This window comes from Acipenser ruthenus, chromosome 3 (genome assembly GCF_902713425.1).
Source record: "Acipenser ruthenus chromosome 3, fAciRut3.2 maternal haplotype, whole genome shotgun sequence".
In the NCBI taxonomy this organism is placed as follows: domain Eukaryota; kingdom Metazoa; phylum Chordata; class Actinopteri; order Acipenseriformes; family Acipenseridae; genus Acipenser; species Acipenser ruthenus.
The window spans coordinates 16,394,689-16,410,015 of NC_081191.1; the positions used below are offsets into that span (position 1 = coordinate 16,394,689).

General features: G+C 38.6%; 1 protein-coding gene across 2 annotated transcripts in view; it reads right to left on the minus strand.

Annotated features, from left to right (window-relative positions):
- The window catches only part of LOC117435557 (serine/threonine-protein kinase 3-like), a 126,862-nt gene extending 113,787 nt beyond the window's left edge, over nt 1–13,075 (minus strand). For both annotated transcript variants that reach the window (XM_059012614.1, XM_034058843.3), the window contains exons 1-4: nt 12,873–13,075; nt 11,423–11,503; nt 4,155–4,283; nt 3,617–3,731 (exon numbers count right to left, since the gene is read on the minus strand). In XM_059012614.1, coding sequence (XP_058868597.1) covers nt 3,617–3,731; nt 4,155–4,283; nt 11,423–11,503; nt 12,873–12,895 — 348 coding nt within the window. In that variant the 5' untranslated portion in view covers nt 12,896–13,075. The remainder of the gene's footprint in view (nt 1–3,616; nt 3,732–4,154; nt 4,284–11,422; nt 11,504–12,872) is intronic.
- Between the last annotated feature and the right edge of the window lie 2,252 nt (nt 13,076–15,327).

Genomic DNA, 15,327 nt, shown 5'->3' on the forward strand with positions numbered 1-15,327 from the left:
TGTTACCCTGAATTATGTACAACAAGCGATGGGTGCCAATACTTTTATCTGAGACTGTACTTGTTAAAGAATTGGTTACATTTTACATTCTTGTAGGATACAAACAATTGTCAAGGTATTTTTTTTTTTGCAGCTGAAGATACCGATTTAAGAAAATGTAATTCCAAATGATGCGCTACTTCTGTAACCAAGGGGGCGTGACCGATGGTACAAAAGGGGAGGTGGCTAGGTGATCCTGTTCCTTTTGTTATGGTTGAGAGTGAACCGCGAAAGGATGAACTGTAAACTAACCGTGAGTGTTTTGTTTGTTTGCCGTGTCTAATAATACTTGTTTGTTCTTGTTAGACGGCTAACACGATCCGGAGCTGTCGCGTAAGGCCAGCACCAAACCCGGACAACACTGCACAACTGTTCACGAATAAATTGTATTTCACCACTCGCACTTTAGCACTCACTCTGGATTTGTGATCGTGTGTGTGTCTTGTGTGTATTTAAAACTGTGTTTATTGTTTTGGGACTGAACCCCGTGGATTTAACTCAGCAATACACATCGTTGTGTATTGTCATTTCTCATTATTATTTACTGTTGTCAAGTGACTTTGGATTACAATTAAAACCATCATTTCACCAGTAAGTGTGTTGTTTGTCATTCTCTTGAACACTGCATCATCTCTACACCTGCGCACTGCAAATCACTTTGCCACACGAGTACATACACATGTCTATTTGCGCTATTGTATGGTAAATGGGTAGGTTCATTAGTGAATGAAGCAGCCAGAGAAGCACAAACTATTTGATCAGAATTGACGTACCTACTAGGAAAGTAAATGCGTTATTTGCTTAGCAACAGACTTAATGACTACGAACCTGGCTCTAAACAAACCACCAGCATAGCGTTGCCAGTTTGTTTTTACGGTGTTATGGTTTTAGTCAGTGATGTAAAGTTATTGTAAATATAAAACTGCTGTACATTTATGCTTCTACTAATGCATATTAAAGTGTTTCTTTTGTCCGACTGTCTAATTATTATTATTATTATTATTATTATTATTATTATTATTATTATTATTTATAGCTACATAAATATCAAGCCTTAATCAGAGTACCATGATGAATGTTTAATCTTAGGAAAAAATGTAAATAACTTCTTGTATGCTGAGATTAATTACTACCGTACGCTATAGTCATACGCTGGCAAAACCACAGGCCTAGTTGCCCTGCATATTTTCCAAGGACATTAAAATATCCATGGAATTTTGCCTTGCTAATTACACCGTGTAACAATTATTATTATTTTTTTTTGGTTCCTGGGTAATAAGTGTTATTTCCTAATTGCTTATGCCTCAAAAGTATAGAAAATGGCTATTATTCCCCACAAACTTTGCTTTTGTGACCAGGACAGTGATATTTTGAAATGTACCTATTTTCCAGAACATTCCAGATAGATTCAGTGCTGAGTAAACTTGGAGTAACTTCTAGAACTTTCCAGTAATATAAATAGTAGTATAAATACAGGGGCCTTAAGCCCACCAGTTCAGTTTAGTTCCAGCTGCCTAAGTGGATACATATCTGCATTTTTCTGAGATGGCATCAAGGTCATAGGAGACTTCAAAATGGAGGCATTCCTGATGGGTCTCCAAGGCAGTTTTACCAAGTTTCCCTGCTATCTTTGCCTTTGGGACAGCAGGGACACCAAGGCGCACTACCACAGGCGGGACTGGCCACAGCGGACCGAGTTCTCTGTGGGGAGGAACAACGTCAAGTGGGAGCCACTGGTGGACCCCCGGAAGGTGCTGATGCCACCACTGCACATCAAATTGGGCCTTATGAAACAATTTGTCAGAGCTCTAGATAAGGAGTCGGCAGCCTTCAAGTACCTTCAAGACTTCTTCCCTAAGCTGTCTGAGGCAAAGGTCAAAGCCGGTGTCTTCGTCGGACCACAGATAAAGAAGATCCTGGAGTGCAATGAATTCCTCAAGAAGCTCACTAGTAAGGAGAAAGTGGCTCGGAACAGCTTTGTCGCAGTGGTTCGGGGCTTCCTAGGCAATCACAAGGCCGAAAACTATGTGGAGCTGGTTGAGACTCTGGTGAAGAACTACGGCACAATGGGCTGTAGGATGTCCCTCAAAGTCCATATCCTTGATGCTCATCTTGATAAATTCAAGGAGAACATGGGAGCGTACTCGGAGGAGCAAGGCAAGCGCTTCCACCAGGATATACTGGACTTTGAACGCCGCTACCAAGGACAGTATAACGAGAACATGATGGGAGACTACATTTGGGGGCTGATTCGTGAAAGTGATTTACAGTATAATCGTAAATGTCGAAAAACTACTCACTTCTAAATCTTTTGTAGTCATTTTTGTATTACTTTAGTATAAATACATGTTAATTTGGATTCATATGTTGTTTTTTTCTGACTTTATGTGAACGAAAAGACACAAATTCGCCCGTTTTCTCATTGGAAATAGGTAAATTTCAAAATATCACTGTCCTGGTCACAAAAGCAAAGTTTGTGGGGAATAAAAGCCATTTTCTATACTTTTGAGGCATAAGCAATTAGGAAATAACACTTACTACCCAGGAACAAAAATTGTGTTACATAGTGTTAGTAGGAAAATGTAGTCAAGTTGAATGCTTCCTGGCTTCCTTCCTAGGCTGGCCACTTAGCTTAACGTACAACTTTTTTTTTTGCATCGTGTTTTAGCAGGCTCTCAATGCAACTGAAATGGAATGACCTGCGTACCTGGAGACGTTTTATATTTGCAGTTTATGTTGTAATCCCAGGCAGGTGAGGGTAAATATCATGATATAGGTTGAACTTTACCAGCATATTTGTATGGAAAGTACCTATGTATGAACACACAGTTTGTAAGGAAACCTTTTTTGATGGTGTTCTATTTTCATAGTACTGGTTACATAAAATATATATAAAATAAAGTATAGGGTGCTGTACAATACAAACTGGTATCCAACCCACAAAAGGTCATTCAACTTTTTGCCTGCTTTGGTTGAAAGTTGGATGAAAAAAAAGCTTGTGACTTACAGTGCCCTATGTCTGGTTTGCAATATTGGCACAACTATATCATACTTAGAGCATAGTTTAAAAAATAAATAAATAGATAAAACGATCTTGATATTACCTTATCTTTTATCTTTTTCATCCAATACAAAGAAATTTCAGATGGCTGTATCTCATGAACATCAGGGTCTACTATATTTAAGGGTCAGTGGCATTGCTGTGGTGTGTACACGATGAAATCATGGAACTCCCCAGTCAATGAAGCCAGAGACCAGAGGTCGAGGGCATTATTTGAACGAGGGAGTTTCACTATTATCAAGGCACACTCCACTGCAATGCCATCATTACTATACTACAGCTGTTTAAAGTTATTTATGTAGGTGTCTGTTTATCTGAAATAATCACTGTAGTCCATATAAGGAGTTATTTTTGAGAACAAGGCTTGACAAGCCGTGTGAAGCGTTTCATCAGTAAGCAGCGATTTTAGAACAAGTGCCATTTGTCAGCCGTGCTTTATTTTACTCAATAATGGAACGGCTGACCTCCATACACAACAATGGGAGAGCAGTGTGGTTGTTGTACAATATAGCTTACCGTTTTATTTCTCAGTCTGATAATGTCAGATACAGAACCTGCTCCACAGTACTCCATAACAATCCACAGGTCAGTATTCTTGAAATAGCTGCCATAGTACTTTACTACATACGGACTGTAAAAATAAACAAAAACAAAAAAGGGTTATTATGAAGAAAAACAAAACAGAAATACATAAAAGCTTGAATTCAGAAATTAAAAATGCATCCTAAAAGTAACCTTAAGGCATACACTTCAAGTATGCAAACATACTAATATCCCAAGTGAGAAATATAAACACAGTAGACCCTCACTTTCCTGAATGGATCTGAATACTATTTCTCTTGAACAGAATATCATCTGGTTTAATAAAAGAGAAGTACAAACATCTTCTTCAAGAATTCTGGTTTTCAATCATTGTGCCAAACCAATATGTTTACATGGACAGGTAGCTTTATGGGACTTTGGTTTTAAAACAAGATATCCAATAACAGTACCTTACAAGAACACTAACCTTCATAAAAGCCGGAAAGTTGAATGATACACAGCCCTTACATACCTGTCACACTGCTGCATTATTGAAATTTCTTTTATAATTTCTTGAAGATCTGATTCAACAGGCACTTGTTTGATTGCAACCACTTGACCAGATTCCTTATGTATTGCTTTGTAAACACTGCCATAGGATCTGTAAAAGAGGAGAAAAACACCACATATATTGTTACTGGTTTTACTCTCTAAACTTCTGGAATAGATCAAGTATCTGTGTCATACTGTTGACATGATGTAGTCACTGTTTTTTTCATAAGCCAAACTGTAATTATGGTACAGTAGTTTCTAATTATGGCTGGGTATCGGCAGTGTCTTCACAATACGATGCGGATCATGATACAGTAAATTAAGCATGGAACATAAAAATCACACAACTATCTCATTTGCTTGTGCAAGTGTTTGCAATAACATTGGTAAAGCACTTTCGGTCAAATAATCTTTACGGCCTGTTTTGCTTTTGTTTCCTATTAATTATTTAAAATACATTTCTTTAAAATAAAATTACAAACCAGGGCTCCAGACAAAGTTTTTGCCTTAGAAGCCAATGGCTCCATGCCAAAAAAAAATGTGTCGCCAAATTCAATTGCTGGGTGCCACGTCAGGAGCAAGTTAGTTGCTACCATATTCAACTGCTTAAAATACAAAAACTTGTGATACTAAAACAGTAACTTAATGTCAGTACTCACTTGTCTGTTGCCCCATTCTGCTGAGTGGTTAACCTGTGCAGCTAATGACTGCAATGAACTCAGCATGTTTATGCATTAAATATTTTGCAAGTGTCTGGAATTGGTGACGGCACCTCTTATTGTGTACAGCGTACAATGGGAAATAGCATGCTGCAGCTCCAATGCTAAGTGTCAGTGAAGTCCTAATCTGACAGCATGTAACACAGACAGCTCTTATGATTACATGTTAGCATTTATTTTTCAGTAAAAACAAGTTAAAATTGCAGCAAGTTGGTTCTGCTGTTTACAGTACTAAATACTAAATGTTTACACAACACTCAAACATGTTTGGTCACCGTCACAACTGTTGCATGAAACTGGGGTTATGGTATTCTGCTGGTGTTAATACAGCACCTGTCTGCGCTTACCAACATTCGATGAAATTGTTATTATTAGTATTTGTGTATTTGTTACTGTCCTTCTCGCACTTCAGTTTATTAAAACATGTGATGTGCGTTTTTTTTTTTTTTTTATCATCCCTTACAGGCGGACGTCGTATCACATTCACATACAGCGCCTTGCAAAAGTATTCAGACCCCTGACCAATTCTCTCATATTACTGAATTACAAATGGTACATTGAAATTTCGTTCCGTTTGATATTTTATTTTAAAACACTGAAACTCAAAATCATTTATTGCAAGGTGACACTGGTTTTATGTTGGGAAATATTTTTAAGAAAAATAAAAAACTGAAATATCTTGCTTGCATAAGTATTCAACCCCCATACATTAATATTTGGTAGAGCCACCTTTCGCTGCAATAACAGCTTTAAGTCTTTTGGGGTAAGTATGTACCAGCTTTGCACACAGTGTCGGAGTGATTTTGGCCCATTCTTCTTGGCAGATTTGCTCCAGGTTGTTCAGGTTGGTTGGACGACGCTTGTGGACCGCAATTTTCAAATTGTGCCACAGATTCTCAATGGGATTGAGATCAGGACTTTGACTGGGCCACTGTAGGACATTCACCTTTTTGTTCTTGAGCCACTCCAATGTTGCTTTGGCCTTGTGCTTGGGATCATTGTCCTGCTGAAAGGTGAATTTCCTCCCAAGCTTCAGTTTCTTAGCGGACTGAAGCAGGTTCTCTTGCAGTATTTCCCTGTATTTTGCTCCATCCATTCTTCCTTCAATTTTAACAAGATGCCCAGTCCCTGCTGATGAGAAGCATCCCCACAGCATGATGCTGCCACCATCATACTTCACTGGAGGGATGGTGTGTCTTGAGGCATGGGCAGTGTTAGGTTTGCGCCACACATAGTGCTTTGAGTTTTGGCCAAAAAGCTCTATCTTGGTCTCATCTGACCACAAAACCTTTTCCCACATCACAGCTGGGTCACTCTCATGCTTTCTGGCAAACCAGACGTGCTTTCAGATGGTACTTTTTGAGTAACGGCTTCTTTCTTGCCACCCTCCCATACAGGCCAGTGTTATGCAGAGCTCTTGATATGGTTGACTGGTGCACCATTACTCCACTCCATTCATTTTTCTTCAGATTCACAGCCTGACCAATGATCCTTCAACAGTGGGGTTTTTATCCAGAAAATGTGACAGCAACTTTAATGTTTCACAGGTGGAGGCCAATGGTAAGGTAATTGTGTCCTCGTTAGGGCAATTTCTTTCATCGGTGTAAACTGGGAGCTTCCACAGCACAGGGGTTGAATACTTATGCAAGCAAGATATTTCAGTTTTTTATTTTTCTTAAAAATATTTCCCAACATAAAATCAATGTCACCTTACAATAATTGATTTTGAGTTTCAATGTTTTAAAATAAAATATCAAACAGAACAAAATTTCAATGTACCATTTGTAATTCAGTAATATGAGAGAATTGGTCAGAGGTCTGAATACTTTTGCAAGGCACTGTATATACATGCTGTTGCAGTCAGTCAGGCCAGGTGACTGGTTCACTACGGTGGACCTTAAGGACGCCTACTTTCATATCCTTGTAAGAACTGGACACAGGAAATACTTGTGGTTTGCCTTTCAAATACTGCCGTTTGGCCTCTCTCTAGCTCTGGCAAGTGCATGGACGCTATACTGGCTCCTTTGAGACTCAAAGGCATCAGAGTGCTCAATTACGTGTATGACTAGCTGATATGTGCAGAGTCACCGGCACAGGGTCTGACAGGGTCATTGACACCCTTCAGAATGTCACGGCACCGTCTACACGGTCCCAGTATGGCTACAATTGGGGTGTTTTCCAGACGTGGACCCCACGACTTGTCCCATGGGAGATATACTGCAGGGCCTTTTTGATGAATGGAAGTCTCCCTCCACACTTAAGGCAGGTATATCAGCTTGTCATATTTAAATTGATTCAATCTCCCCAGGAGCTCACTTCCTGGCGGGACAGTTTTAGAAGGGTGCTCGGAGGAGAAGACCCCCTAGGAGTGACCTTGTTCCTCGTTGGCGGCTCAAAGTGGCGCTGGACACACTTACATGACCGCCATTCAAGCCCCTACATTCAGCAGAGCTGAAATTCCTGTCTTTCAAAAGCACTTTCCTGTTTGCTATTACCTCAGACAAGCGGGTAGGTGAAATGCAAGCATTTTCAATTGTGAAAGCCTAGAACTAAGGCTACTCTCCTCACTAATCCTGCTTTTCTCCCTAAAGCATTCTGCTTTCCATATTAACCAGTCAGTGAAATTGGAGGCCTTCCATCTACTTCCTTTCCAGTATGAAAGCGACAGAAAGCTCCATACGCTCTGTCCAGTTAGGGCACTGGCACAAAGCAAAAACATATCACTGGTTTAAGTGTACCATTATTAACTGTATTTGTGTGGTTTTAAAATATATTGCTTTCATTTCCCAGAATCCTCCTGTAGCTATGCAGATTAATTAAATTGCTATTGGAGAAAACCATGCAACATGCTTTTAGTTTTTAAACTGTTACGTCAAGATCACTTGATAAACTAGGGAGAAACAAAAACATACATCTAATATTAATATTCTGACAAAATGCTGCAGTAGGACATGATGTGAGACTTCCCACATCATTACTGTGATTCCATGCCAAGGTCTGAAACCTCCCTCGCTAAATAATTTCTGGAACAATCCACAGTGCTAAGTAGGAACACAGCCTTATTTATTTGTATGATTTTTGTTTTTAATAAACAAATCTTATATTGCATACAACTACAATACACAAATAGACTAGAATTATATATTTTTTTTATTCAAGCTACAATATATTAGAAATGTTCTATGCTGTAGCCCAAAGACAGGTCACGATATTCCATCGCTTCATAGGAACTATTAACCCATTCATGGCCAAGCCCAAAATTCCGGGTCCCAGAACACTTACCACAGGGTCGAGCCTGAATATTTCGGGCCCAGACGTTTCACAGTGCTGCATGGTTTGTTCATCAATTACATCATTTAAAACAGTGCTGAAATGTGATCTGTGTGTACGGACAGGTTTAAAACAGTCACATGGACTGAAGGGAAGGCTCGATTAACCTTGAACCTGGATGTACTTGTAGTTAGGAGTGAAAACAGAGAGAACTCATTTTGTAAAATGGAATTCGGCAAGCAATCTCACAAGGTAGTTGCGCAGGCTGCAACGCAGTTAGTTTTGGAGAATGGGGGTAAATGTGATTATTCCAGTGGGGTCGAGGATCAAGAGCTTTTGGATCCTATTTTCTCTGTAGACCCGGAAGGTAAGACGATTCATTATTTGATTTTGTATCTGTTCTTTTATTCATGTTCTTGCTCACAAATCCATTACTAATGCCATGACATATTACATTAGTAATATATTTAGGACACGTTATCATGTTTGCCGGTTTCTTTGCAAGTTGGTTTATTTACTGTTTTTATATATAAAATCACCTGTGAGACTGATCGCTTATAGATAGGTATTTAGGTAGATTTACTTTATAAAGCGATGTTCTAAGTCAGTCTTTTTTTTGTCAGCCATTTTACGTCTGCACGGGTTTGTATTTTTTTACCTGATTTTCAGTAGTAATGCTTGTACAACAGACAACTTAAGTACAAGGTTGCTATTTATCAGTTGAGTTATAATGTTTGAGCAACAGATTCTTATTTGCAGCATATTTGTAGTACATTGTTGTTTTGTTTTACTAAGAAGCAAATAATGTTACCTTTAATAAAAGCTGATCATAAATGTGCACAGTAATTTTGCAGTTTATCATCCTTCTCCCATGCTTATGCTATGCATTTACTGTGCTTTACTTTATTTGCCGGTCGAGAATTTGGCTCTACCACACTTTCTGATTTACCCTGCCTGACAGTGCAAGTAATCAGGGAGGCAGGCCGAGCACCAGAGGACATCAGGTGAAGTGGACAACTCACCAATTCCCAAACATCATCGTCTCCAAAGAGAAGGCGGCAGTGTTTTGGCAGTGCAGAGTGTGCATTGAGGGTTCTGGTAACCAGCATCAGCAGGGAGAGTCGAGAAGGTGAGTGGAGATGTACAGCTGCATACCTTGAGGGAACATTCCACTGCATGGTACCATGTTTTGAATTCTGGCACACAACATAAAATAAAACTAAATTGTGACCCAACAGTGATATACTTATTTATGTTTGTTGAAATCTATGTATTGGTCTTGTTTTTTACTATTTTATTTATTCACTACATTTAGTTTTATTTACAATTTTGTATGTATATTTTTTTTATATTTTATGTATTTAAAGTATTTATGTATTTAATATTTGATTTATATATTTTGTTATTTTCTTATTTGACCTTGAGAGGTCAAGGCTCATTCCTTATATGGTCTAATTATTGGAAAACCATTTTTATTACTCCTTAAATTTTGACTTTTACATTAACACCACCTCTCTGTGGTATTACATTTTGGTTGACAGAGGTCAATAGTTATTTAAAGTCATAGGTTTATACTTCATGGTGAAGTGAATGCATAAACAGTTATTGAAAAATGTTTGCAATTTCTTTGTCATTTCTGTGCCTTTTTATATTCCAGCATGTTCTGAATTATGTAAATAGTTACTGCAAAAAGGGTCTTCGTATGGAGACAGATTACTACTGTATCTCTTGTGGGGACATTCATTCCTTTAGCACCATCATTGAGAACTGAAACACTGAAATGGGATAGTAGGAGGATAAAGTGGTATGGGGAAACTTGAACTTTGTTCTGCCAATTTTGTACCTTTTTACATTTTACAATGTTCTGAATTCTATAAACAGTTTGACAATAATATTATTAAAGTTCTAAGCTTTTAAATGATATATGGTTTTATGGTGATTAAATAAAATTTGAATGACTTATGACTCTTAAAAACAAGTGTGTGCATTTTCTTTGAAAAAAAAAAAAAAAAACAGCTCAGAATTCCAGCATAACACTACAAACCCGGCCTTGAAAGGGTTAAAGCACTGCTAAAAAGTTACAAGGAGGCAGAGTTTCACATATTAATATATTCAACACTGAGGTCCCATTTTCTCCTGCTGTGCTAAACCACATCAGAGGCACATCAATTTAGGAATGGTATGTATTAGGGGGAGCAATTAACCACAGAGAAACACAAAGGTAAATTATTCAGTCCTGAGTGACTGGTTTTATTAAGAGGACTGGATATAATTCAGTCGGGTTTTATTCAGTAGGAAAGTACAGCGTCATTGTGCTTTTTCTTTAGAAAATTTGGCAGACACAGTGATTTTGGTTTGCTTGCATAGAGAAGTAGGTTAATCTGCAAATACACCTTTAATTGGCATCAGGCATTAAAGAGTTGTGAATTATGCAAGGTTTACTCTCCAAATCCAAATCTGTACTGTTTATCAAAAAAGGGACTTTAAGGAGGCTGTGTGGTCCAGTGGTTGAAGAAAAGGGCTTGTAACCAGTAGGTCCCTGGTTCAAATCCTGGCTCACTTACTGACTCATTGTGTGAACCTGAGCAAGTCACTTAACCTCTTTGTGCTCCGTCTTTCAGGTGAGACGTTGTTGTAAGTGGCTCTGCAGCTGATGCATAGTTCACACACCCTAGTCTCTGTAAGTGGCCCTGGATAAAGGCGTCTGCTAAATAAACAAATAATAAATCACACACAATAATGTAATAACACAATATAATGTATGTGCTTGTAAAATGCTTCAAATTGTAAAGTTTGCATAGCAGAAGCAGCTTCGTTCTAATCACGTAGTAGTCAAAAGGTCAATGCCCTTTTCATACGTTTTTTTTTGTTTGTTAAATCAAGTTTGAAACATGGTTACACCTACTTTTGAAACAAGTTTAATGAATAGTTTAAACAGTGCTTAACATAACAGCTTTACTATGAATAATGCCCAAGAAGAGTACATACTACATTGTCAATAATTAATACGATAGTACTGATCTTCCACAAGACAAGAACTTGCTGTATTATATGCCCTTATAAAACGGTTCTTATTGCAAACTTGTGACAAATCATTTCTTAATTTAACTCTTCGCTTAATGCTACTGCAGTTTATGGTGACTTGCCATCTCTTCTGCTTCTCACACCACAGTAAGGACAATAACACAGTAAGGAAATAATTTTCGGAAACAGCAAGATTCAGCACTATCAAGGCTTTAAGCCGAACAGCAATTCTTACCCTTCACCCAGCTTTTCTAGAACATCAAATACTTCTTCTGGCTGCTTCGTTAAGCTGTCTTCACTCAGCTTTTTCAACTTGCTGCGAAGAAAATTAGAATCCTAATTATTACCTCAAAGTAAACATGTTAACATGCAGGCACTATCTGAGCAAACTATAAAACACAGATCATTGCATAAAGGGTTTGGTTAAACCAAACCAAGGTGCCAACTGCATCTAGAAAGGAATTGATGCAATTCTCAAACAATTTATTGCCATTTGCTGTCAAATAGTGTACAGCACCTCTACTCATCTCTAACAAAACACCTATTCAGAAGTTCAGTGACAATAAAACACTATCACATGTCATGTTCATGGTTTAGCTTGGCGAAATCCTATTTTGATTAAATAAAATTGAATACCCCCCCCCCCTCCCTCCCTCCCCATTAGTAACACACACACACACAAGGTTTCTGTGAACAAGGAAGTATTGTTTTAAAACAACCAAGCTGTATCATCTCACTGATGGTCGAACACTAAACCACTAAAGCGTTGTGTGTTGTCATCTTGATTTACTCAAAGCACAGTCCTATTAAAACGCCTGGAGCTAGGGAGCCTCAAAGTGCTTCAGGTCCCTGTACTGGTCAGTAAGACTTCCCAAGCTTGGCCCTGCCTCCAAGGCTAAGAAGTTTGATAAAGGTGTACTTTTGGGAGACGGGGGCAGCTACTGGCTTGATAGCCAGAACAAACTGGTTAAAGAAACAGGGTATACTATACAGTAGACCTAATTATTAAAAACAAAAACAAACAAAAAAAATCCAAACGTAAGACAACTCCCACTGTAGAAGTGGAGTCAACACAGTAATACGACTAGTGGCCACACTGCGAATCCATTATCCTATTTCCAAAGTTAAATCACTAGTAAACAAAGACAAGCCGTGGTAGACCACTTCCGGTCACTTACCGGCTGTCATTGGTTAACAGTACCTGCACTTATGCTGTACAGGCCAGAGCTAACAAACAGTATTTGTATTTCTGACACTGGTAAGTAATAGATTTTATAAGGGGCCTCCTGCACACAGTATTATTCAATTTCATTCAGTAGAAACGTCCTATGTTGGATAAAGGTTATCGACACGACATTCAAATTAAATTGTACATGGTTTGCCAAAAACAGGGGAAGCCGCTTTGTGAAAATTAAGTAGGGGATTTGATAGCTTATCCAAAATGGTTTCGATTCAACACAGCGCGTATGTTGAGAAACCCCTGCAAAAACATATATTACCAAAACAGCAAACAGGCCCAAATACCAATATCACCAACAGAGTAACCCTTGTTGATTAAAATAAATAAATAAATAAATAATAAAAAAAACAACGAAACAATTGTCAAACACCATAACAAACCAAGGAAAATAAAAGTTTAATACATCAAACGGTCCCTCCCCATTTCAAATGGGCTGATAGTTTACCTTTTGGGCGCTGGCTGTTCCATTCTTTACTGTTTTCAAAAACACCAAGATGCTAAAACGATTTGAAATAAAAACGCTGGCGGAAAAGCCTAAACTTTCATGTTTATTCCAGCTGTCTGCTGACACTTGGATGACGTCAGGAGCGGTGCTTTCTAACTTGCTACCACAAAACGCCCCTGCTTGCCATGGAAACCTTTATCCCGGTTGGGTGTAAGAACAAAATGGATTATCCACACTGGTTACATTTAGTGCCAGTATTATCGCCGCAGCTGTTTGTGTCTCTCTTGCATGCTTGCTTACTGTACAGTAGGAAGTGAACATGTGCGTTTTTGTGTCATTGTGAGAAAGACACATCAGCTGGCAAAATGCTTAAACTAATGTGATGGTGGATGTAGTGGCTTGAGGTGATGAGTTTGGTAATGGAATCACAGCTCATGTTAATCGAGCATAATAATCAAAACGCGATACTGTCTAAATGTATTTAGTTTTATTTATACGACATTGTGCTATTACAAATCGTGTTATCTTCTACAGCGGTTGTCTCGCTTTCTTTTTTTTTTGTGGTGGGCTTTAGGCAATACAACAAATGGGAAATTTGGAGGGATGCGTATTGATGGACAACTAAAGTTGTGCATTGTATAATGTCCTTGCTCGGCTGCCGTTGTCAAGTGTAAGGATCAAGTTTGTTTCTAACGAGTCCTCAGGGGCCTGTTTTTTATAAACGTGTAGTGTGGATCAAAATGATTTGGTTTTTTATACTCATATGTTTTGTCATCGAGATTACTTTTATGTATCGTTTTGATCTGGTTTTTCAGCAAATGTCACTGCTGGATTACATTATCCAGATCACAAATAATAACCATTACGAAATCCGTCTTTGAAGTAGTTCTAATAGTTTATACACTTTTTTTTTTTTTTTTAATGATTTATGATATAGCCTAATTTAAAAGAAAGAAAGAAAGAAAAAGCTAGTAGTGGCAAACACCTGCACTGACGCTTGACTCGTGAGACACACGCCTTTGGACCTTGTCACACACACACCGCACACACTCCTTAAAATCTCACGCACAGGACTAACTCATCTACTGAGGAATTCTGTAAATGTATTGACTGCCCCGCCCCGGAGGTGTCAATCACTATGATATGGAAATTGTATTTGCTACATATGTCAGTTATAGTAGTTTGGAAGGCAGTGAAATCCTGTTGGTTAAGAAGTAGTGTGTGTGTTACCTAGCAATAGCCAATAGAGTGTGTTTTAGGACATGCAGTGCCCGCCTACTGATCACACAGAGAGAAGGAGAGTGAGGCAAAAAGATGTCGACCAAACGGAAATTTGAAGGCGGTCACAAGTATAAAACAAAAGTGGCCATCTTCCACACCAGAATGGTGCTACATACGTCGCAACAAAAAGACCAATACAAGTTTTCTTGCGATGCAAACAAACCGTAAGCTGTGCTCGCCAAGTAAGAAGGGATGTGAGCGACTTTCAACATCGAGGAGCACGAGACAAAGAAGAACAGTTTGGTGGGTGTAGCACCTCTACAAAGTTTTTTTTTTTTTTGTGGTGCCACCTTGTTCTCCATTACAAGAAAAGGTGTCCAAGGCTTCGGTGCTATTTTCAAATTTTCTTGTTGAACACCACCTGCCAATCGCCACTGCTTACGACACCTAAAGGCTGCCTTTCCTGACAGTGAAATCGCCACATGCCATAATTAATGATGCACTTGCCCCTCATTTCCTTTCACCTCAGTACCGTAGTCAATGAAATTAGGCCCGTTTTCAATCGGCATGGATGCACGCAATGACGCTGGTCTCAAGAAAATGAATCCAGTTATTGTACGTCTTTTTGATATAAAGCCACACAAAAATGTGTCAGTCGAGTTTTTAAACATGTCCACGACTAGTGCAGATGCAGACATGCTTTTTTTCTAAATACGCTACGTTGCTTCTTTGGTTTGGGAAATTAATTACAGGAAGGTGTACGTGGATGAAAAGTGGGGTCAGTTGTGTATTCCATGATGTTGATACCTTAGCTTGTTCAAAATATTGAGTACTTGTTCTTGCTGATATTTTAAGTTTATGTATTTTATTTATTAATTTACTGTGTAAGTTACTGACAATCTGTAGGCTGCTAGCGGTCATTGTTTTGTATGTTTTTAATTAAATTACTAGGCCGTGGACGGTTTTGTTACAGTAATCATTAGTTTATCTCTAATGTAATCACAGTTTTACATATAGACTGCCCCTGTTTTCATTTACATCCCAAATTCTGGGCCGCTTTGCTTTTCAGATAATGTCTCAAATTCTGGGCCGCTCTGGTTTAAATTTCAGATAGCGTACGAAGTTCTGGACCGCTTTGGTTTTCAGATTATGTCCCAAATTCTGGGCCGCTATAGTTTTTGATAACGTCCCAAATTCCGTGCACTCTGATAACGTCCCAAATTCTGGGCCGCTC